The 26,527-nt window shown below is 40.9% G+C and overlaps 1 protein-coding gene across 1 annotated transcript in view; it reads left to right on the plus strand.

Moving 5' to 3' along the window:
• The first annotated feature begins 14,587 nt into the window (after positions 1 to 14,587).
• LOC117261641 (copine-8-like) overlaps positions 14,588 to 26,527 on the plus strand; it is a 104,674-nt gene continuing 92,734 nt past the window's right edge. Inside the window, exon 1 of the mRNA XM_033634036.2 lies at positions 14,588 to 14,803. Within this exon, the coding sequence (XP_033489927.1) occupies positions 14,721 to 14,803 (83 nt within the window). The 5' untranslated portion in view covers positions 14,588 to 14,720. The remainder of the gene's footprint in view (positions 14,804 to 26,527) is intronic.

Consider the following 26,527-nt stretch of genomic DNA (forward strand, 5'->3'; position numbering starts at 1 on the left):
CAGAAAGAAAATGGTTCCAAGGTGAAACTGCTCACAACAAGGTCTGTTGATTAACCAGGTTATGATCTCTGGAAAGAGACACTGATGCTGAGTTTTTCAAATGTAGAGCTCCACAAGCCGAGTGTCACCTAGTTCCATTATAGTAGAGAGAAGGCAGACATCTCTACAGCTGATATCTCCAACACTGTAACTCACACCAAAACTACCTAGACTGATAAACAGGATTACAAGTTTTAATTTTAGGTTGAACTGCCCCTTTAACCAAACCTGGGTCTGATGATAGAGGGTGTTGTGTGTTGTTCGGACTGTAAAGCCCAGATTTTGGGCAATATAAATAAAAATGACCAAGATGTAGCAAGTCTGACACGTGGATGTGATGTTGCCTGGATCCAGCGAGAACACTCACACTGACACTTTGTTCAGATGTCTAATCAACGACTCGGGGGGGCCATCAGGGTCTGCCGTCATCAATCTGCAGCACTGTCTGACAGGCAGCACCAATCACCGGCCACCTGATGTGAGTGTTACATTGTGACAGTGTACGGATGACACTGAGGTTATGTCGGGTTGAATCTGACCCAGAGCTCCTCAGAAGTCTCTGCAGTATTATTTCACTGTGTGCCAGCGTTCAGACTTTAAATCACTTCCTGTCCACACAGACGCACATCTTGTTTAACAAAGCCGTCTCCATTAACAGCTCCTCCTGCTGACTTCTTCACCAACACCACATGTGTTCATTGGTCAATTGCCACTTTCTTTGATGTGCGTCCATTAATCCTCATTTAAAAACAGCACAACCAGCTGTTTCTCAAGATGCAGAGATGTGCACATTTTTACCGAGCGCTGCTGCCCGCTGCCAAGCTCGTCTCCGCCCCTCAGAGAGAGATTTTTGACCTGCATCAGAACAAACTAGTTTACAAAGCCCCTTTTTTTCTACTGAACAATGTCAAATCACAGCAGGTGATTTTAACTGAGGGAGAGTTTCCTTCAGAAAGAGCCATCATTAATAAGGCTGTGCCCTTTAACTGCGTTTATATCTGAATCATATAACCATATCATTACTACTGTTCTGGGTCTGAAGCCGCTCTGGTTGTGTCTGCTGTTTGTTGTGTCACTAGTTACAAAAGTAAAGCTGGATAGAAACTAATAATCCTTTGACCCCTTAAACTATTTCCCTTAATTACTTTCCCTCACATTGGAAACAAACAGTAGAAAATAAGATGGCAGTCACTATTCTGACAATAACTTTAATGTTTAAGTCATTTTTCAAGCAGATCTGACGAATGTTTGATGGTTTCAGTTTCTCAGATGTGATGATTAGCTGTTTTGTCTTGTCTGACATCACAGGCAGGTGAATATTTTCAGGGTTTTTGCCTGTTTGCTGATGTAGAAGAGTTTAATGCCCCTGCACCGGTGATGGCTGTGGCCAGAGGCTTTATGCTTTTGGTTGTCCCTCCATCCCTCCATCTGTCTGCACAACACAAGAAAACCTTAGGGGAATTACTTCATATTTCGTACCAACATTCACTTAGACTCTAGAATGAAATGATAAGATGTTGGTGGTCAAATGTCAAGGTCACTGTGACCTCGCTCCCATCTCATTCTCATGAAAGTGATATTCTCAGGCACGCCTTAAAGGGAATGTCCTCAAATTTGACACAAATGTTCAGTTAGACTTAATATTAAACTGATTAGAATTTGGAAGTTAAAAGTCAAGGTCACCATGACCTCATGTCCATCTCATTCTCATTGTTGCAATATCTCAAGAAAACCTTGAGTGAATTTCCCTAAATTTGACACAACCATTTACTTGAATTCAGAGATAAACTAATTTGATATTGGTGGTCAAAGATTAAGGTAACTGTGACCTTGCTCCTGCCTCATTCTCGTGAAACTGATATCTTAGGTATGCCTTGAAGGGAATATCCTCAAATTAGTCCACTTGAGTCCACTTGGACTCAAAAATGGACTGATTAGAATTTGGTGATCAAAGGTCAAGGTCACTCTGACCTGACATCCATCTCATTCAGTCCATCTCATTCTCATGAACAGGAAATGCCAAGAACACCCCAAGGTAATTTTTTTTAATATTTGGCACAAATGTCCACTTGGACTTAAGATTGAATTGATTAGAATTTGGTGGTTGAAGGTCAAAGGTCACTGTGACCTTGCATCCATCTTATTCTCTTGAATGTGATAACTCATGAAGGTATTGAGGAAATTTCCTCAAATTTGGCAGAAATGTTAAGTTGGACACAACAATGAACGAAACACTTACTCAAACTCAAATTTGGCACAAACGTCCACTTGGACTTAAGATTGAATTGATTAGAACTTGGTGGTTGAAGGTCAAAGGTCACTGTGACCTCACAAAACATGTTTTTGGCCTCAAGAATTTATACTCTATATCACACTATGACCATTGCGCAGAGACAAACAACCAAGAGGTAGAGATTTTAGTTAAGTTAGAGATCAGATGAAATAATTAAGCAATTAATTCTATTGATAAGAAAATAATCATCAGATTAATGTGTAACAAAAATGAATAGAGCGACGCCTGCGAGTTAGTTCAGGCAGTCAACTCGAGTTGTACTGATTCACACACACACGCCATACATCACTCCCCATATGTCATCTACAAACACACCCTCCAAATTTTGCGGTCTATTTAAGCTGCAAAATCATCCCAGCTCTCCCTTTGCATTGTGAACACTGCTGCTGCCCTGCATCAGTACTGCCGCTTGCTCTTTCAGCCCCACCTCCACCCCAGCATCCACCTGCAGGCTCCGGCTAGGGAGGGAAGAGATTTCATCATCACTTCCCAATATCTTAGACTTAGACTTTGACTGACTTTTATTGTCATTTAGATACAACCCTTAAAATGCACAATATATATCTATATATATATCTCATGTAAACATATCTGTGGGAGGTGATGAGCCCGGAGTCTAGACGCCAAACTCTAACTATGTTCTGCTGTTGAAATAAATATTTAAACATGAGTCGTCTGACTGAATGTTAGTTGCAGCCCTAATATACACTACACTGTATTTTGATGCCATGACTTCAAATTAAAATAGAACTTTTTGCACATTTCCTAAAGTTTTAGCTCGATATTTTTAATATCTTTGGAAAGTTTGGGATCTTAATTGGTGTTTAAAATAAAGTTCAGTGGGTTTAAACAGCTGCACAACATGAGGTTGTAGTAATGAATCCAGCAGAGGGTCATGCAGGGCTGTGGAGGTTAAGACATTTCAGAAAAACTCTGTATCCAACACAGCGAGACTGTTTCTCTCTGCAAATTAAGAGAAAGGGAGATTGAAGAGTCGGTCATTAGAAGCCGTCAGAGAGGCTTCATACTCTGATAATTTGAAATCTATTTGTGGCACAGAGGAATTAATAAAATACAGTTGTGTCAGTTCAGATATGTCGACAGCTTACAACAAAAACTACTTTACAATTTAGGGGATTAAATGTAAATTCAAGTCGTGCAAGCGTTTAGATTAAACTGCTCGCTCAGCTCAGGTTCAGATATTAAAGGATGAATCTTAACACGTGATTTTTCTTTCGCGTTTCAATACTCACTCAAAGTTTAACTCTGAAATTATTAATGACTTCCTGGCTGCTATGGATCTCCAAAGACTTAATAACAAAGCTAAGGAAGAATATAAATGTATCTTCGAGGAGTTACAGGCAGTCCTCCAATAAAGAGTTGATAAAATAGTTCCCCCAGTATTAAAACTCATTTGTCAGGCACTCTCTGTATCGCCGCCTCACCAGCTCTGGATCTCTCCCTCAGCTGCTGTATGAAGCTCTTGCACTTGTACTGAATAAAGGCTGAGGTCATTTAGACCCATCGTATAACCTCATGTCATCGCTCCCAGCAGAACTAAGCAGGTTGAAACACGGGTCTATGGCCACGTTAGCAGCTCTGTGAGGAGGTGCTCAGGCACAGTGGTGCTTTGAGCCAAATGCTAACGTCAGCATGTTTCTTTAATCTCAGTGAAGCGCTTTCCTGGTTAAGTAAAGGTCACACATCTGTTAGATTTGACAAATAAAGAGCTAAGCGTTTTCTGTGGGCTGATATTGATTTTTCTCAAAATGTAGTTTCTCAGCATCCTGATAGAAATCAGACCTAACCTTTTTGTCTCATGACTACAGCTGCAACAAACCATTATTTCTATTGCTGATGTATCCACTGATTATTTTCTCAATTAATGGATGAGTTGTTTGATCTATAACATGTCAGAAAATGTTGAAATATGACAATTATTGTTTCATGAAGCCCAAGATGACGTCCTCAAATGTCAACAGGATATTCAGTTTATTGTGATGTAAAGAAATTGAAAAATATGCATATTTAAAAATCTGGAATTGGACATTTTTTTTTAAACTTTTTTTTGTTCTAGGAATAATACTAAATATGATTAATCTATTATCAAATTAGTTGGTGATTAATTTAACAGCTGACAACTTATCGATTAATCTCTTCAGCTCTACGTATGACCCATTCATCATGATGCATTATGTCAGTAAATTAATTTTCCTCCCTGATTGTTTGATTTGAATATTTTTAGAGGCCTGTGAGGTAAAATCATCTGACATTTCCCACAGACTGTATAAATAATGGACGTAGCCACTGTGATGTCACCTGTTAGTTTGTGGACTCCTGTTTTGAAGCCTCAAGTTTGGCATGTCGGCTGTCACCATCTTGTTTTTTTGGAGGCCAAAGTGACCATATTTGGATGAGAGGGTGGATCGGACTCATATACTGTGGTGACGCCTTGCAGACAGCCTGTTGCTAAAAGAAGCCCTGCCCAATTATGCATAGCTTTAAGCCTTAAAGAAATGTAAACGTTGGGGCATTGGTAGCGTAGTGGATAGTGCCCCATGTACAGAGGCAACGCCTCGCTGCAGCAGTCGCAGGCTCAACTCCAGCTTGCGACCATCTCTGCATGTCACCCCCCACCACCCTGCCCTGCACAATAAAGGCAAAAAAGCCCAAAAAATAATCTTATAAAGAAATGTAAATGTTAACATATACATATAAATTCAGCCCTGTACAGTTGTCATGAATGTTTTCTTGTTTGTATCCAGCTGTAAACGTGTTTTTTTCTACATGTTAACATGGGGGTCTATGAGGACTGACTCGCTCTTGGAGCCAGCCTCAAGTGGACATTAGGGGAACTGCAGTTTTTGGCTTTATTTTTTAGTTTCGGAAGTTGTCACTTAGGGGCTGTCCACACCAACGCGGTATTTATAAAACCGTGACTCTTTGCTCACGGTTTGGCCTTTCGTCCACACGTAACCGCAGTTTTGGGCCCCTGTAACCGGAGTTATTTGTAACCAGAGTCCAGGGTGAACTTTTTGGAAAAGTCTGGTGTTAGCAGTCATGTGTGGACAGGATAACTGCAGTTATTTTGTCTCATCTCCATTATATGACGTCACAGTGCGCGACGTAAACAGAAAACAGCTGTGTTATTACCCGATCCAGTGTGTGCGAGAGACGATTTGAGGATGAACCTAAACAAAATACTGCTGCTATTTAGCAGCATATCAGCACTTTGTGGCTGTATCATACAACTAACGCTACTCAACCACATCCAGCAACAGAGGCGCAAGAGTGTGCTATTACGGAGACTGCTCCTGCTGCGTAATAGTATGCCTGTTGTTGTTTTTTCCAGTAATGACGTTTTACCGCCTTCTGATTGGCTACAAGGGCCTTACAGTTAGGAGTTATATCGCCACCTACTGCTTTGGCATGTGTATTACATTGCTTGATAGTGGAATTTGCGGTGTCATGTGGACGGAGGTATTTTTATTACACCGCTCATATGGACACTGATTTTTTAAAAACTAGAGGCCAAAAAAGTTTGGTTTTAAAAATACCTGTGCTCATGTGGACTAGGCCTTGGTAGCCTATTACCCAAAACCAAGAGCCACATTAGCATCTCTTTGAGGCTGCACTAAGGCAGACTGCTATCTTAAGCTAAATGCTGTTAGCATGCTAACATGCTGATGTTGAGCAGGTTTAATATACAGTGGTGTAGTGGAGGGTATACCTACCTATCAGCCAAAAAGCCATAGGAATATATCGGAGCGTATGCCTACTTCCTCCTTGGTACCCTGCTTGTCAACCTAGTAGTACACCTAGCTCATCAACCACCACCACACCACTGATGCTAACATTTGGTAATTTGTTAGCAAAGTACAGCTAAGGCTGATGGGAATGTCATACATAAAATCAAACTGCGCTGAGCAAACTCTGCTTCACTTAGTTTGTAGCCACTTAAGAAAGGCCCACCAAAAAAATCAATATCAGTTTAAGTGTATGCTATATTTAGAATATTTTCACCGCTGTACCTTTCTGTCCAAAAGTCTTTTCTAACGAGTAACTGAAGTCATTATATAAAAAACCACGAGTAACTGAAGTCATATAAAAAAAACCCAGACTCTAAAATATGATTTGCTGTGTCCCCGTCCACAGCAGGACATTATTTAGCATCTGTGCCGACAGCCTTGGTTAATCAAAGATGATAGGAAAGTTACACAGTTTATAAAATAATCACAGCAGAAACACCAGACAGGTTGGACCACTGTGTTTAACTATATATCATTAAATGTCACACTTAGAAAATAACAACAGAAATCAACAAGTTTTGCAAATTTACATATTTCTGCAATTGCAATCAACTGTCAGTTTTCTGCCTAGAAGTGATTGTTGTTGTTAGCATGATCTCACGGTGATTCGGTCTATAGCAATCCATCCAAACATACGTTCAAAGTGAAAACTCTGACCTGCTGAAGGTGCTAAAGGCAAAGTCAGGTGATCATCGAAGTCATGAGGATTCATCCATCATAAATGTCTGCACTAGATTTCATGACAATCAGAGGCTGTTAAGATATTTCAGTTTTCATCACTCCTCACTTTTAAGACTATTCACACCACAGTGAGCCCCGTTAGAAGAAATCAATTATCTTTTCTAACCATTTCCATCGTTCCTTCCCTTCCTGTTTGCACTGGATACAGAGCCGATATAGATGTGACTGTTTTTTAAAATCCTAGATACAAAGTGTTTTTATATGTTTCTGATTATTAACTTTTCCTACAACCCCAGCAGACCTAATCCAGAACACTGTGTACTTGTTAACAAATGCAAAAACAGTAATTAAATGTGTGAAGCTGAGTGTTTTCACACTTGATCAGGATTTCAAATGTCTTCTGTAGCCTATTCCTGGCATGAAGCACAATGAGCAAGGTGCTTCCAACAGCCCTGATGATCATTCTCTCTGTGTTTAACCCACTTGGATCAAAGTCTCAGAGACTGAGAAGGTGTAGCCACAGGACAGCAGCCTGCAGGACAGCAACACCACCACAAGACGAAATTAAATAAATTCATAGGGGTCATAAGTTTCTTATTCATTTCCTCCCCTAATGTCTTCGAGGAAAATGGGAGTCAGATCATCTTGTGGGCGTTTTTATGTTGCACAAATTGCCAGGTGCTGAATTCAGGTAGAGACGAGGAGGGGGGGGGGGGGGGGGTGCAGTGTAACTATATGCATCATTTTAGCCAGAAAATTACACTGAAATTGTGAAAGCCACATTCAGTTCCCTCATCCAAAATGTGACTCAGAAAAATGGGTGAGATATTAACGTGCAGAAAGGTTGCAGCTTCAGCTCCGCGACAAAACATTCAATACAGAATGGAGAGGGAGGTAACAGCTCTGTAATAGGAGCAGATTAATGCTCATGGTTTTGGAATGAGTGTAAATTTTAAGGGCCAACATACTCTTGGCTGTGTAGTATATTACATACAGAACTTTATGCGATACAGGCTGATGCATGTACATTATTTTGGTTTGTTTTTAGAGATGTAAAAAGCCAGAACAGTAGGGGTGTATCAACAGACTCATCTTAACACTGTATCAGCTGGAATTACCACCTCACAGTTGAATGCCTCCAACAACCAGTCAAGTTACAGTTTACATCTGTGTTTGTCCAGACTCACATGAAGTCATAACAGCAGGCGGTGTTTCAAATCTGGATGTTTCTGCAAAGAAGCTACAAATTCTAAAAACATGGATGCTTCACACACAGAAGATCTATACAATCAGTGCAGTTTCAAGATTAGAGTCACCAATTCAGTATCTGACCAAATGTCTTCCCTTCTGTTCCTGGGATATGATGTTAAAACATGATGATGTCACAGTGACACTGACCTTTGACCTTTTGGATATAAAATGTCATCACTTCATCGTTTCATCCTGTTAGACATTTTGTTAAAGTTTTGTTATAATAAGTGTATGTATTCTTGAGTTACGGCTAAAAACGTGTCACACTGACCCTTGACCATCAAAATATAATCACTTTGTCTTTCATTCCAAGTGGGCGTTTGTGCCAAATATGAAGAAATTTTCTCAAGGTGTTTCTGAGATATTGCATTTATGAGAATGAGACAGATGCAAGGTCACAGTGATGTTGTCCTTTGATTTGACCACCAAAGACTAATCAGTTCATCATTTAGTCCATGTGGGCGTTTGTGCCAAATTGGAAGAAATTCTCATTAAAGCATTCCTGATATACCACTTTCAAGAGAATGAGACAGAGGCAAGGTCACAGTAAACTTTACGTTTAACCACCAAAATCTTAAAAGATCATACTTGTGTCCAACTCGACATTTGTGACAATTTAGAGGAAATTCCGTCAAGTTATTGTTGAGATATCAAATTCACAAGAATGACACAGATACAAAGTCACAGTGACCTTGACTTTTGACCATCAAAATCTAATCAGTTTGTCTTTGAGTGCAAGTGGACGGTTGTGCCAAATGTGAAGAACTTTCCTCATGGCATTTCTGAGATATCGCTTCAACAAGAATGAGACGGAAGCAAGGTCACAGAGAACTCTGACCTCTCACCACCAAAATCTAATCAGTTCATCCTTGAGTCCAGGTAACTGTTTGTGCCAAAATGGGGAAATTTCCTCAAGGTTTCTGAAATACTGAATTCACAACAATGGGACAGACAGACGGATGGACATCCTGAAAACATCATGCTTCGGACCACAACTGTTGCTGGTGTGTGGAGGCGTAATAAAAATACAATATTAATATAAAGACATACCATAAACCCTGATGTTATATTATTATATTACAAAAATGGGAAGACTAGATTAGATGATACATTTCTCAATTTATTATTGAAAATAAATTCTGATGGTAAGACAATAGTGATACGGCAATAAATAAGACGTACAATAAAATCTGATATCTAAATGTATTAGTTAGTGGACAAACAACAGTGTGTCTGTGTAGCATAACTCCACTCCACGGAACTGGCCAAAAGACCAAAAAACAGATAGGACACCAGCACTCATAGTAGAATTCATTTACTGTAAAACTTAAATTAAAAGGGGTCGACGATGACGAAAACATTCGGACTGCATGTTGACCACACAGAGGGTGACATCATACATGTCAGTGGAAACCCGTATCACCCCACAGAAAGCACATGGCTCCTTAATTCACAAATCTAACAGGTGTTTGACCTGCAGAATGAACTCTCTGTCTGTCTCTTCAGACTAATTGGAGCTGACACGCGTATTCCCATTTATAGCTCTCAGTTTCATGCTGAGCAGCTTAATTGAGTTTGTTTTGCTCCTCAGGTGGTCTCTGTCATCTGCCTGTGACTCTGGCTTTAGCTCATGTGACACACCTTTTTACCTGATACGCTGTTGACAGGAGCAGCTCGCTCCACATGGGTGGAGAGGACAGTGAGTTGCAGGTACACTGAATACTTATGATCCATGTGAGGCCTAATTATTCCATTTTCTTCGTGTTCAGTTGATTACCTATCAGCCATGGGTGTTCTTCGTTTCGTTTTTAAACACTGCATGTCTTTAATTATTTCAAAATTACCACTATTTCTAAACTTACTTTAGTATATTTAAGTCACACTGTTAGTTTTATTACTTTCCATTTACACTCCAAGCACGGATAATTGCATTTTCTCCCACCCACATGGATAACTCAGTCAGCTCTGCTGCCAGTAATACTTCATATTTTGATGGAGGGAAAGCCAACTGTCTGTTTTCTTTGCCATTTTTCATCTTAATTACTTATATTTTAAAGGGTGGCTGTAAGGAAAATTTGCTTTTGGATAATTCAACCTCATCCACACGATCAGAGGAGCTCATAACATTAGTGCAAACAAGTAATTAAATGATTTTTTGGAGCAGTAATTGTCAACCTACCGCTGGGAAAAGAGATCATTTAATTACACGCACACGGGGCCTCTTCACCCCTCGTATCCCGCCGAATTAACAGACAAGAATAACAAAGTCTCATTTACATTTAAAAAGAAAAAGTGAAGTTGGAAGTTGTTGTTCCAAAACAGTCCTAAATTTGGGTTTAAAATGAATGAATTTAGGCTCCCAGCCAAGTAATCAATGAGTTTATTGATCAACAGCCTTATCAGCCACTCACAGGTCTATTGTGAGTCTTTTCTTATTGGTCTTTAAGTACAGTACAGTTTCTCCTCGGCTGTCTGAAGGTTGCCCTCTTCTGCAGAGCATTCTGAAAGTAGTTTTTCCGCATTAACAGAAAACCTCCGCGTGCGTGCACACATACACACACACACACACACACACACACACACACACACTGACGCTTTGTAAAGACACTTTATTGACTTACATTCATTCCCTGGAGGTTTACAACACCCGTAACCCTGATCGTCACATGCTCAAACCTAATCATTATAACTGTAACCTTAGAACAAAAGCTCACGACATGTTAACCTTTTAGGGTGTCTGTCTTCAATACAAATACAAACACACACATTTTGTTCATGCCCAACTCTTAATTTAACCCTAACTGTATCACTAAAGCCTCATTAGAGGCAAAGACTGGCCAAAATGATTTATTAAAATGTGTATTTGAAAAAATGAGTAATGTATATAATAAAAAGTTTGATACGTGGCGTCCGTGTATGGATACAATATCACCACCCAAAATATTGTGATAGTTGCCAGCTGCCTGGGAGAAAAAGAGGCAGCACCTCCTCTTTGACCATGCTGAAGGAGCTTCCAGCAACAATCCCTGATCACATCTGGACACATTTATTATACCAAAATCTAAAAAAGACAACATTTTTGATGAGTTGCTTGCTGTGCCTCCCAAAAACACTCAAGAAGGTATTTATGGCCCAGGTCAAGGATTGTTGAAGTCCAACTAGGGTGTCTCTCTGTCGTCTGTTTTACTTTGTCTCACATTTCACAAAAACAACCAACCTATATAAGCAGGGTAGTTGGGGCTGTTTTTCAGTTCATATCAGCTTCGAACCCTCTCCAGGCAATCTAGATGCTTGATTTGATGCTGTACTACTTGTAATAAACCTTTTCTGTATACAAGCAAGACGGTGTCAGTGGAGTCTCCTTCATCACCTTCACATCATTGCTATTTAATAAACAACAGGAGCTACAGGTCCAGCTGGATGAGGACATTTAACTGGACTACTGTCCTTGTCCCAGTATACAAGCACGGGAGGGGAATCCATTTATTGACCTAAGTATGTGTGACTCCTCTACGATAGGTGGAGATATGCCCCCTTTCAGCTTGTTAGTATTGGACCTTTTTCCTGTTGACCTATTACGTCACAGACCAAACAATGGACAAACAAGTTAGCTACGGTTAGCTAGCAGCTAACTGGTACCATGGTGGACAACTTTACAGCTCTGTACATTTGGTCCGTCCAAAAAGTCACAGCTCTGGATGTAGATTTCTCCATGTTGTTACCGGCTTCTTCTTCTCTTACACATTTAATGCTATTGGACTTCCGGGTCAAAGCCTGGGGCGGAAACTGTGGGGCATGCTCAGAGCGCCTCGGCCAGTTTGGGTCTGATTGACTGTATGTATACATGCAGGAGTCACATTATCTGGATGTGTTAGTCTCACTCTGACAAATTCACATTAGGACCATTTCACTCACACTAACATGTTTACGTGGATTTTAAAAGCCATGTAAACACACTGTGTGTGAAGTAGAGGTACAATACACAAATACTCACATTTGTTTTTGTCACTTGTGTGAGGACGTGGTCATGACTTACATTCATTCCCCTAACCTTAACCAAAACTACTACATACCAATTTACAGGCAGATGGTAAGCCTCACAGAATTTAGCTAAACAGATTTTTGTCTCCACTGTGTCATCAGTATATATACACACAAACCTTTACACATTTAAGGACCTGAAAAAATAAAGACTGAAATTATAATCATGCTTTCCTCACATACCAGACAAAGTGTCATTTTTTCCCCACATTATTCTCATTTTATCTGACAATTACTATAAACATTAATCTATACATATTTACAGTCAGGTCCATAATTATTTGGACAATGATACAGTTGTCGTCATTTTGGCTCTGTACACCACCACAATGGGTTTTAAATGAAACAATGAATACCTGCTTAAAGTGCAGACTCTCAGCTTTCATTTAAGGCTTTTTTCAAAAATGTAGTATGAACCATGTAGGAATGACAACCATTTCTTCACACAGTCCCCCGACTTTAAGGGCTCATAAGTATTTGGACAAACTAACATAATCATCAATTAAACAGTCAGTTTTAATACTTGGTTGCAAATCCTTTACAGTCAATGACTGCCTGAAGTGTTGGACACATAGACATCATCAGATGCTGGGTTTCTTCCCTGGTGATGCTCTGCCAGCCCTTTACTGCAGCCGTCTGCACTTCCTGCTTGTGTTTTGGGTGTTTTGCCCTCACTTTTGGCTTCAGCAAGAGAAACGCATGCTCAATTGGATTCAGGTCAGATGATATGACTTGGCCATTGCAGAACATTCCACTTCTTTGCCTTAAAAATGTCTTTGGTTGCTTTTGCAATATGCTTCAGGTCAATGTCCAACTGCACTGTGAAGCATCGTCCAAGTTTTGAAGCATTTAGTTGAATCTGAGCAGATAATGGTGCCCCAAACACTTCAGCTTTCATCCTGCTGCTCTTGTCAGCAAGACAAGACTTCACTAGAATAAATACAGAGGGTTTATCACAAGATGCAAACCATTGGTTAGCCTTGAAAATGGAAGGCCAGATTAGAGTTTATCAAAAACCATCTAAAAAGCCTGTACAGTTGTGGAACAGCATATTATGGACAGATAAAACAAAGATCAACTACCAGAATGATGGGAAGAGAAGAGAAGGAAGAAGGGAAGGAACTGCTCATGATCCAAAGCACACCACCTCATCAGTGAAGCATGGTGGAGGTACTGTTATGTCATGGCCATGTATGGCTGCCAGTGGAACTGGTTCTCTTGTATTTATTGATGATGTGACTGCTGACAAGAGCAGCAGGATGAAAGCTGAAGTGTTTGTGTGTGATATCAAGGTTGTGGCATGGCTGTGGTCTATCGGTTGGTCCACCACTTTGTTCCAGCGTATAATATCTCAACAACTTGCCTTCAGGATGGATTGCCATGACATTTTGTGCAGACATTTATGGTCCCCAGAGAAAAAACCTTACTTACAGTGGTGGTGTCGTATGTTTGTGTAACTTGCTAAATGTTTAAAATCAATAAACAAATGTTTGGGTGCTTATTAGCATATTAGCATGTTACATTCAGGTCAGAGCCAGTTTCTCTATAAATAAATAAAAATAACTACCGGTAGCCATGTATGAAAAACTCAGAGTAATTTAAAATCACTTACATGTTAATATCAAGGTATTTCCAATATACACAGATTCTTATATATCCGTCTCAATAAAAATAGAAACTAAATAAAATATTGCTCTGCTGAAAAATAAAAACATATTTGTAGCCTGTTTCCTGTTTCCCTCCGTTTCCGTACCAAAACAAAGATGGCGGACAAGAAAGAGAGTTGAGAAACTGGTTAAAAATCTATTTTTCACGCAGCGGACAAAATATATTTCCTTTTGTTGAGAGGATTGAGAATCTAAGAGGACTCTGAACATATGAACGGATCAATGGTAAGGTCTGAAACCACTTTCTGGGTTTAAACGGTCGGTGACTGCTAGTAAAGGAAGGTTAGCTGTTAGCTAACGTCAAGTTTATGCTAACAACATCGAAGTTATGCTAATAGTCAAATTAATGCTAATGACGTCAGCTTGTATCGTGTGTTACATGAGAAAGTTCAGTCCCATGAGCCGTCAACATGGCTGTCCAGTATTTAACTTATTTTTCTGCTGTTTCGGAGGTTTTAATTCTTTACCCTGCAGTTGTAACACTCACCATTTTAATGTCCGCCCCAAATAATCTCATGTCCAACACCCAAACCCTGATTGTGTTTTACATTTAATCTTAATATTCTGAACTAATTCCTAAAGAAAAGGAGATGAAGCTTTGGGGCTCTTCCAGATGGATGACTACAGTACACTCCCCCTGTGAGTGTGTCCTCCTCCCTCCCCTCCACACCTCCTCTCTCCTCCGGTGCACCGAGGCGCACAGAGACGCGACTCCGGCGCGCTGCAGCTCCGCGTCTCTCCCCCTCTCTGTCTCTCTCTGTCTCCGTCTCTCCTCTCCGGTGCTTCGCGCTTCCAGAACCAAACGGCTCGTTATCTTGTGGTTTCAAGGCTTCCTCTTCATCCCTCTCTCTTTCTCTCCTCCTCTCCTCTCGGTTCCTCTCATGCCGCCGTTAAGGCGCTGGATACGGGGCGAGTTGTGATCGACCAGGCAGCAGCTCGATGAATATGGCGTGTATTGGGGACGCAGACCCTTTCACCGCTGCGATACCTGCCACCAAAGTTGAACTCACGGTTTCTTGTAGGTGAGTACACACTGCTGCTCAGTGTGTCAGAGACACAGAGGACGTGTTTGCATGTGTGAGACTGTTGTGTGGTTTTTGGGATTTGACTCCTGACAGGGAGTAAGTGTCGGTCACTGAGGTGGATGGATGTAGTGGAGAGTAAACGCACCAGGAACTCTGCTCGCGCTCATTGCTGTTATCGTTGATTTTAAACCGATGTGAATCCGTCTAAGGGTCAGTTGTGTCTCTGTGTACAGTGGTGATGGTTGAGTGATACAATTTGGGGATTTGAACGTTCAGTTCAAAGGGAGATACAGCTGAATGTGGTGCGTCTCTTTGCAGCCTTTAGCTGGAGGTCAGAGTTGACATGTCTTTGCTGTGCTGCTCAGATACAGCTGCCACATGCACATCTGTGAGAATTTATGTGTTTAATACAATATATAGGCACTTCTCCTGCGTGGTAATGATGTAATCCATAAATTGTTATATTTTTCTATGGATGTTGGTGTGTGGAGACTGGATGAAGCATGCACTGATGGTGTGTGTGGTTCAGACTGTACAAAGCCTTTATTGTCATTTTACAAAGAATATACAAGCAGTGCTACATCTGATCAGGTGCCAACTAGTCAACAAAACAAGCAAGTAAACAAACATTCATAAAGTTGGAAATAAATAGTGTAAAAAAAAGAGAGAGATGAAAATAGGCTAAAAATAGGTTTACTACTGAAGCAGCTCCTCCACTCCGTCCCCACTGTAGCACTAATAGAGGGCTGTACTGTAGATGAGGCTGAGAGGGAGGGAGTAATTTCTAGATGCTGCTACTGCCGAGGAGACTCGCCTACACCTACATGGCACTCCTTATCAATAATTATCAATAATTTCTATAATTGGTCATCCTAATTTCTTGATAAATGATTTTATCGATCTGTCTATGTGTCTGATATTTGATTTATTTCATCCAGTTTCAGTCCAAAGCACCAATAATCTTCTCAAATGTAAAGATTTGCTGCATTTCTCTGTTTTATATGACAGCAGACTGAATAACTGATCAGTTATCAGAATAGTTGAGTCTTGATTTTTAGTCTGTAGACTAGTTGATTCATCTTTAAAAGGACCGGTCACTCCTAAACTCATCAGTAATACAATGATCAAATATATTATTTAGGCTTAGTCAGAAATATTGTGATCTTCGATGATTCACCATCATCCTGCTCTAAGTGTTGTGTTATTTTACTGGAAAACCAAGTCTTGTAAAGTCTTGTTTTGAGCAGAAGAACAAAGAGTTTGGACTGAATTTCCACTGACCCAAAATCAGCCAGCTGTTGTTGCTGTTTTATGTATGTCTAAGATAAAAGCCTGATAAAGACTCAACAAAAGAAGTCAGCCTGGTAATGACCTCAGCGATTTTGAGATCTGAGCCTGCAAAGATGTTTTTTCCAAAATTATGAAGCCACCATCTGGACAAAAATAATTGTTGTTTTGAAATGATGGCATCATGACAGAAAAGCTCTGTTGTTGAGAGTTATGAATCATGTTTTCTTACAAAATGCTGTGGCTATAAAACATAATGTAAGATCTGTCGCATGTAACCATGAATAGGAACACGTGTAGTTATGGGAGATGGATTGGCAGCGAGATGACAAACTGCAGCAACATTTCATTAGTGGTTGTAGGGGAGTTTTGAGTCATAGGATTGTTAAATGATGTGTTGTTTCTGTCGGCTCCCAGTGTGGACGGCTCCTTGGGACAGCTTACAGCAGCAACCTGCAATGGACAAAAATATTTAAGTCACGTCTCACAGGGGGGAGGACCAGACTAGTTATTATGTAAAATTATGGAGTAATGTTTTGTTATTTGCCTTTTGGATTCTTGACCGTGAGAACTGGAGTCTAGAATCAACATTTTTTATATAGCGTCCAGCTGCTGTGACTGACAGGGTCACACAAACCAATGTCCCTGATACTCTGGACAGCCACAGGACAATTTTCATACGTGCTATTTCTTCAGTAGGAGGCAGCTCTAAGTGTTCCTAGGGAGGACTGGGACATTATTTATAGAGTTTTATGTCAGTTTCCAATGCTGTGAGGAGCACAAACAATCCCACTACCCCCCATTGTATTGAGTCAGAGGCAGAAATCTCAGTGACAGATATCTCAGCACCTCTGGGGGTGAGATAATATATTGAGAAAATATTGTTTTCTAAGCTCAGAGGCTACTTATTTATAACAGAAAGCCTGTGTTACAAACTGGAGGTGTGGAGTTTTAAAGGCAGGAGTGTTTACCAGACAGCCAGAGTCTAATGAAAGATGCTATCTGTTTGCTTTATGGGAAATGTAGGGTCCAGAATTTTCGGAGCATGACCAATAAGTCTGGACTAAAAGACTGGATATCTTGATCTCTGCTGCATCGATTTTAACCATTCTTTTTGGAAATCTGTTTCATGCATATCTTCAACTGAAGCACTCTGAAAGCTTAAAATCCTGTTTGGCTCCAGCAGTGATGTAGACGTGTACAACATGACATCACTGTTGACTGTGGTTGGAGGTGTAAATGGCTTGAAACATTCAACAGAGAGGGCAGTGAAACATATCAAAAGGTCTACATCAGGGCAGCATCTAATGATTACTTTAATTATTGACTGATCTCCTGATTGTGTTCTTCAGTAACTGAAGGCTTGGGTGGTATCACGGAATTATGATATACCAGGGTATTTAGAAATCCCGATGGTATAATTTCCGAAGCCGTCAAAAATACAGACGCTCCTCTTTTTATTAACCTCATACTGGGGAGGCTGTAATGTGGATGTTTTGCATGTAGTTTGCATCGTACGTAGGTCAGTTTGGTGAAAGACGCAGCTGAGATTTGGTGTTTGTTAGAACAGTGGACGAACTAACTAAACAACTAACAAGATTAATCAAGACGGTTTTGGTGAGTTTTATTTTGTTTCAGTTGAGTTTGAATGAAGTGTGTTTTAAGTAGGGGTGAGTTCGTGGACAAAAATCTCTGAACGTTTAGAGTGGGTCATTTTTTTCACGTAAACGTGTACACGGGTTTCACCGCTGGGTGGTGCTATTGCATTATACCAGTAAAGCCCCAGTTATCTGAAATGCAACCGAACGGGCCATTTAACCAACGGTTACAGGCCGCCACTCCGAAATATCGCCATCCCGACGGTCTGCCATCCCGAATTCTGGTCCCTGAGTCCTGACAGTAAGCTATGGCGAGCCTGTAGAAGCCGTATTTCCCATGCACGTCAGCGATTTTCACCGGGGATGCACGCGAGTAATTCAGGCTGACTTTACCTGTTTTTCAGGGAACTCCTCTGGTCATTTTATTAAAAAGCATGGCATATAGGTCCACAGTAACTTATTATTATTATTATTATTGGGTCTTATAAGAATAGGCTACAATGAGTACCGGGCCATCAAATCACAGCATCTGCGGTGAGAGGACACGGAATTGTGTGCGCTTTAACGCATGCGGGACTAGTTGATCATGGATATTTGATGTGGGAAAGATGTAGCCAGATGTATTACCTGCTTTAGATACGTGGCTCGTCTGTCCGTCCGTCCGTCCGTCTGTAGCACGAGTCATGTGCGCCACTTTACCACCGATGGGTCTGTGCGCTTGTTTTGTTTGTTGTTTCATTTCTCCAAAAATGCTGTGATTTGATGGCCCGGTACTCATTGCAGCCAACTGGCGAACGACCCCCTTAACGGCTGTGCCGTTTTAATAGAACGTAGCACGTAGGCTACTGACCTGTTGCCAAACCCGATCTCACACAATTTCTTGTCATATTCACAGTCTATCACAGTTAGTCAACAATTAGTATCACCCCCTCCCTCCTAAAAAAAAATGTTTTTCGTGTACTAATTTTTCATAACCGTTTATGATCTCAAACACGTGTAAATGTGTACACAGACTCACCCCTAGTTTTAAGATGAGTTAACAAAGCAATTAAGCTTGTGTTTGTTTGGTAAAATAGAGAAACATAAATTCAGAAAGCATACAGCTTTATTTCTCTGTTTCATAAGCAAAATAGGTTTAAGAATATTAGGGCCTGCCTTTGTTGACATTTTTGAGTTGATTTTGTGTATTTATGAGACCGGAAATGCGAGTAGAGCTTGCCGAATGGAGTGAAGTCACCAGTCGGACAGCGGTGGCGGGGAGCTGGTGCCACACACATATCTACCGTTATATACTGTAAACCTTGGTAAAATGTTAGGAAGGTATTTAGGTATAAAAAAAATGGATATTGCCCAAGCCTAGGCGCTGCACATTAATACTGTCATGTACCGTATACTGCAGTGAAATTACAGAGAGGTACAAGGGTATGAAAAAGTAGGTACCGCCCAAGCCAAGTAGACGGCATTCTCGGATTTACACGCCAAACAGGAAATCAAGCCTCATTTTGGAGCTTTACAGGTGTTAATTTTGGACCCTGAGTCTAATGTGGAGCATAAATGAGCCGATTAATTCTTCGTTGATTGACTAATCATTGTGGCTCTAATCTGAAGCTTTGATGATGTTCACACATGTTCATTTTTCTCTGTAACACCACCTGAACACCTGTGCTGTCATGTTTTCATCCATAAGATGAAGTGGCTGGTAAAGTTTCTACTGCGTGTCAGACACACCCATTGTTTACCATTTACTTTGATTATTTTTAACAGAAAACAACAATTGATGGCTGTTTTTTAGCTGCCGAGCTGACAGCAGAGTCGACACCCTCGGCAGCCTCACCAACACAAACTTTACCAGCCCTGAGCTGGTGGGCGGTGTGATTTTCCCACTTTTGTGTCTCTGTGTGTCGGCGAAGCCACTGAAGCATTCAGTCTAGATAGATCCCATCCTTCAGTGAAAGCCCTCCTTCACTCAATAAATCCAAACCATGGCCGCTCTCATCATGTGTGTAGTCAAGCAGAAGAACTGACAGATTGATTAACTCAACTCCAATATTGTGCATCGGTGGGAAGAAAATCCCCCGACCACTGCAGCAGCACCGTGTGACTGATGAGTGCCTATCGCTCCTGATCACAAGTCCTTGATCACACACACACACACACACACACACACACACACACACAAAGATGGAGTTTAGTTTTGTGCATAAACAGCGAGCCAGGCGGGCCTTTAGAGCTGCAGACGCTCGGTCCTCTGAGAATGTTTGTGCACAAAGATGTTGGCGTTCACGTTGGCGTGGCTGTCACCTGATCTGAGCGGTCCACAGTGGAGAGATAGCAGTGACCTTTGGGCACAAAAGGTAGGAAGTGTATCCTGTCGAAGAATTGACGTGTTGTGATGTGGCTGTATTGAAGCTGGACGCTGACCTGCTGAGAGGCCGGTCGATGTGTCACAGCCGATGTTGCACTTTCCACAAGGAAAGTGAAGAAAGAGACAGAAAGACTTGTTGAAGCAGAGAAGGAATCCTGCGTGCATGTTTCTCATGTTTTAGTACTGTACACGCAAACAGCCAGCATGGCTGCAGGATCAGGCAGGTTTACATCCGAACAAGACGAGGACGTCTTTAAATAACCCTCAGTGTTTGAATGCTGAAAGAAAAGGCTTAAAGTAGGGCTGCAACTGAAGATCATTTTCATCATGATTGATTATTTTTCTGCAATTAATTGTCCTTAAAATGTCAAAAATGTTCATCACAAGTTACCACAGCTTGAGGTTTACAGAGAACCAGGTGTTTCTTCTTTTGTCCGACCAACAGTGATTACAGGGTTGGTTATTGTTCTTTGTAACATTTCCCCAGAAACTGAAAACCCAACACCAAAAGCTTTGCTGTAGTGGCTGCTGCAGGAAAAGCAGATGTTTAATGTGCTGCTGTGATATGGATGCAGTTTCCATGATTGCAAACGTGCCATAGAGCCAAAGGTCTGTGATGCTTCTTGCTAAAAGGAAGCATCTGATAAATTATCAAGACTGTGGAATGGGATTTTTACAGTAGCTTAATTGCCTCTGCTCTTCAGGGTCGTATGGTTCCCTCTGCTTGTCCAGGCACTCATCTGTGTCTGTGAACAGTTATGATCTCCGTTCCCTCTCATGTAACACCTGAAAAGCTCTGAGCAGTAACTGACCATAAGCGGTGGTGCTGTTGGTGCTCACACTGCAGATTCTGCAGAGTTCTTCCTGAGTCTGTCTGACAGCTGCTGAGTCCGACTGGTGCCTCATTCTGGCAGAGGTACAGTGGAGGTGAAAGGCACAGGTGTGTGCTCATGTTTAAAAATAGTAAAAGTTAGTTATTGTAGTTTGTGTGGCTGATTTAGCACGGTCAGCAGCCCAGCAGCAGCTTGTGGAGGCAATCAAGGTGCTAAAACACTTAGTGCCCAATTGCTGCAATTTAAGTCAAAATTCTGAACATGCAGAAGTTATACACATATTTTTAGATTGAGTGTGCCTTACACTTCCCAAGGATATAGTTATCTCCAATGTCCATCACTAATATATTTAAAAAAGACACTCCTTATAACTCCAGAACATGCCTGAGAATAATCATATTTTAAGCTTTATAAGTATCAGAGTTATCCATTAATAGAAGTCTGTAGATCTGTGGGTACAGTGCAAACAGGAACTGCTAATAGCTAATTCGACACACTTTTAATGTTGCCAGGTGTACAATCAGACGAGGTTGTAGCTTACAGCTAATGTCTTGCACACTGTTTTACATTCACCAAAGACCCTAAATGATGGAAACTATACTCAGGGGGAGAAGATCGTATGATATCCTATGAATTTGCGCCCCACGGATGATATTACGTCCTTAAAATACAATTCCATAATTAAGATAAATTTACTGTGGTTAGGTTTAGGAAAAGAAACATGGCAAGGATGTACCTTTAAATGTCTCAGAGTTCACTCAAAATTCACACAGATCTGAACATATGGCTCCAAGGGAAAGTCTCGGGAAGAAGTCAGTTTTTTTTGTGACCCATCCACCACCCCAACCTGACACCTTAGAAGCGCTCGGGACTGCCTCCTTGTTTACTGTTGGCATTGGTCACATAATCACATATTCGAGCTGGACTTCTCTCCTGGGTGTTCCAGCAACGTCAAAATATGTCTTTACCACTGACGGACCCATTTAGCTGTTCTACTAAGGGGCCATACACATGGCATGTCTTTAACTGTCTAGGAAACTCGAGGTCGGGCGCTGGGTGCTTCTTTTGTGCCTTTTCTGTGCCAGCTTTCAAGAGTGCAGCGACAAGTTGCGTCTGAGGTTGCTAGGCAACCCTACAGGCAACCCTGGGCGCTGTTTTGTAAGTGAGTATTAGCCCAAAAACATTGTCTGTGTGACAGATATGAAGCACTGGGTAACCCTGCACAAAAATGATCAACCTCTTCTTCATATTTATCACAGACTGATATTTATTAAAGAAGGGAAAGATGTCTGTCGACTGTGATTGGTTGGTCCTCATCACGTGACGTGTAGTGCACGCTGCTGCATTCCAAAATTTAAACTCTTTTTATCTCAGGGTGCAGCTGTTGTGCCCTGAAATAAAGGCGCTTGGGAGGAATGCGTGTGTGCTGCAACGGCGTTGCTCTGGCACTTGTGTGGGGCCCCTAAAGTTTCTGTGCACAGTGTGCATTCAGCAGGTTCATACACCTTGTATATATCCAGATTAACAACTTAATATGCTACACATTCTGAAATGGTGTCAAAAGTATATGATGATATTATACTGTGAGTTAAGAAGTCTTTAAGTCGTGGGCTGTGTTATAAAGTGTTACTAATTGTTTCTCTACCTCTCTGTAAAGCACTGCGTCTTAGAAAGTACATGTTCATGCATGCATATTTTATGAAAAAGTCTTTACAGAGAGGCAACAACAAGATTAAATGTGTATAAACTTGTGTATGTGACTTGTAAATGTAAACTTCTAGTTTATACAAAGCTGCCTAAAAAGAAAAAACAATCTGCAAACGGTACACAGCCGCTGTGACACATTCAGCACCACCGACAACGACGTGTACGAGCACTCTAAACAGTCAGTGTTGTTAGTGAAACATGCACACTCGCAACGTCATGAGACACATTCTGACTTTAACACAAAAAACTGAAAGAGTAATGTAATAGACAGCAGTACAATCTACACAAACAATTTATTGCCGTATTATTTGACAATAAAATGACTGGAGGTCAACATACAGCAGCAGTTCCTCCTGCACAGGAATGGAAATGAACTTTGTTGTAAACCTGCCACTGTGACTGGTCAAATCAAAATTCTACTGGTCACTGGTCGGCTGGTGAGTGAAGCAAGTCCAGCAGCCACTTGCATATTTTACCAGCATTTTTCTGGTGGCTGGTGCTAATTTCCAACCCTGCTTCTGTATTTGTAACACTAAGCAGACTTTACACAAATTACATGACAAAACATGAGGGTGATTTCGGAGCAGTGAGGCGCTCTGTGACTGTGTGCATTGTTATAATTAGGTGCAGAAATTCCTCCAGGTGCGGTTTGTTTATGTAATTTATCACTTTTTCTGTTGATTTATTATCTTTATTATAATTTTTCATACCTGTTGTTTTAATGCATTTCCACCCTGTTCCACTTGTTCTTATTAATTACCAGGTAGATCTGTTGAGACTAACAAAGACTAAAGAAATACAACTTAACGTTATAGCACAGACCTCCTGTTTCCTCTCCTCCTCTCCTTCCCTGTGTTACCTGCCCTTCAGCTTCTCTACCTGAAGTCCTTGGTTTAACAAATCCTCCACCGTTTAGGTGGAACAGAGCAAAGAGCATAAAACCAACAGATCAAGGCGGTCTTGTGGCGGGGCCAAACCGCAGGAGACCCAGTGAGGGTCATGCTGAGTGGCTGCATTAATGAGTTTTTGAAGGAATCATTTGGCCTAATTAAGGCCCCGGCCAGCCACTGTAGCCTCTCCTGCTACCTGAGAGAGCTGACATGGCTCCATCACATTACTAACCAGCTCACCTCCTACCCCCTCTGCTCCTCTGCTTTCATCTTTTGCATAGCCACTTTCCTCCATCTCCGTGATTGATGTGGGCAGATTGGAAGACGCTCTGTTGATTAGTCGTGTTTGAAGGTTTCTGCTGAGCACAGTGTGTGATGTGAATGTGGTTAGCGTGCTCTAAACTTCAAATAATCCAAATTCAAATAAAATTTTTATTACATTTTTAACATGAAAATCATAACAAAATAAAACATCAGTCAAATACAAAGAAACAGGCAGGAAGTCGAGCAAATATTGACATTAAAACAGGAAAGGCAGCTGTTCAGTCATAGCGGCGAGACAGTCATTAGAGCAACGTGTCACTTACAGATGTGCTATACTGCATCATCAGTGCCTTTACATGATCACCACCAGACATATGTTCTTTGAAACTTCAACGCAATCCAGGAATTTTAAACTGTGTGAGCAGACTGTAGATATGGCGTATAAACTGCTGTCATTTTAAATGCTTTATAGTTAATCTACAGTATATGTATGTGTTGTCTTTATCAGGGAGTGTGATTAGTAAATGTGCATTAACAGTGGCTGCAGTTGATCTTTATTCTTATATAATAAGAGATAAGTACGTTTACACAAGTACTGTACTTGAGTATTTCCATTTCATGCTGCTTTATACTTTTACTCCATTCCAATTTTGGAGGCAAATATTGTACTTTTTCATCCACTACATACATTCTGTTGCTTTAGTTACTGAGCAGATTAGCAGATTTAGATTATTAATACTAATTTACTAATAAATGATGATGTATTATTATATATATTCAGCTACCAGGCAGTTTATAAAGTAATTGAAATTAGCTCCACCTTTACCAGCTGCAACATTAAAAAATATTTTCAGACATTAATGCATCAATAATTTTAATTCAGTAGTATAATATATATTATAAATGAATACATTTAGAATCAATCAATAACACTGCATCATGAGTTCCTTTACTATCTGTATGTAAAGTATATTTTGATGCTTTCCCTTCACTTCACTTGCTTTATTGATTAGGCGCCAATGGAAGCCAGGACGTTTATTGAAGTTAGAGTTTGAAAGCATCACAGTTTGGTGTATGTTTATGTTGAAGTATTGCTTCATTTACTCAAGTAAAAGATCTGAACAGGGCTTGACGCTAACTTTTTTCCCAAGGAGCACATGTGCTCCTAAGTTGAAAAAGTAAGGAGCGCACAAAGAACTTTAGGGGCACAATGTAAATTGATCAAATAATGTGTTTTCAGTAATAAACGTGATGCAAATAGACATTTACAAGCAAAATTATTTAATGAATTTGTATACAAAATGTACAGAAAGGTAAAATCATCAAGTTTTGAAAAAGTATTGCAATTTAATTTTGTCTTTAATGTTATTATCTTATATATATTATCTTTGCAATATGATTATCTTATATAATGTTATTACTATCCTAAAACATTCTCCAGGTCCTCTGAAACTCTGCAGGACTTATTTCCACCCCGCCCAGCAGCGGTACCGTGGCGAACGGTCCCTAACTGCGGGGAGAACGGAGCAGGCTTCCCCTGGAGGTCCGTCGCTTTTCCCGGTCCCTCGTCTCCTCCACACTTTGACTTATTTCCACCCAGCCGGCAGCCTGGCCGTGGAGAACGGTCCCTAACTGTGGGGAGAACGGAGCAGGCTTCCCCAGAGGTCCGCCGCTTAACCCGGTCCATCTCCTCCACGCTTTGACTTATTTCCACGCTGCCCAGCAGCGGTAGCTTGGAGAACGGTCCCTAACTGCGGGGAGAGGCGAGAGGGCTTCCCCGGAGGTCCGCCGCTTAACCCGGTCCATCTCCTCCGCCACACTTTGACTTATTCCCACCCAGCCGACAGTGGGACTTATATTCATTGTGCCGACAGTGGCTTGGAAAACCGCCCATAACCGTGTCACACGGGGAAGAGGGAAGGCAGCTGGAGTTCCTCCAACATTTGTGGTTAGATTATCATATTTTTTTATTGACAAAAATATAGGCTGCTTCGGCTGATTTTTTTATGCGCACATGTGCCCCTAAATATTTTTTACAGTTCGCACACACCTATTTTTAGTCGCAAATGCGAGTGAAACGCTCACACTGTCGAGCCCTGCTGAATACTTTTTACACCAGTGTTGATCAGGTTAATCAAGATCATCAGTTCCAGCTCAGCTTGTGTTTCCTTACGAAATATATTCATTAGGGATGCACTATATTGGACTTTTTGCTGGTATTTGATATGCCAATGTGTAACAACTCATTTGATGGATATATCCACTTTTCCCCGACACATCATTTTAGTGATCATCAAGTCTCTTTTTCTATACATACAGACTCTTATCATGATGGCCCACCATACTTATCAGCGTATGTAATATTCATCCATTGTGCAAACTACAAAAAAGCATGTTGGCTGATTCTGTTCATTTTAAGGCTGTTATTGGTACCGATACCAATATTATTGTGCACCCCTAATATTCCTGTTCCCAGCTCCTGGTTGGTTGTTGTTTTCACTGCAGATCACAATGACATGAAACAACTTTGTAGAGTGAGACCAGATGCTCTAAGTGTGAATTCACTGAGCACTTTTAACATCAGATACACAGTTTTAGCCTCTTCTGGCCTTGACTCATCTAAATACTGTGTTTACATGAGTTCATACAGCAGTGTTACTGTTAGGTATTTAGATGACTGTTTTGTGTAAAGAAATGAAGTAGCACTGTGGTGCCTGAAAGCTCAGTTCTGATTCTGAAATGTTGGTGGTCACATGTAGGAGGAAGACTGGTGAGCA

The sequence above is a fragment of the Epinephelus lanceolatus genome, chromosome 5 (genome assembly GCF_041903045.1).
Source record: "Epinephelus lanceolatus isolate andai-2023 chromosome 5, ASM4190304v1, whole genome shotgun sequence".
In the NCBI taxonomy this organism is placed as follows: Eukaryota; Metazoa; Chordata; class Actinopteri; order Perciformes; family Serranidae; genus Epinephelus; species Epinephelus lanceolatus.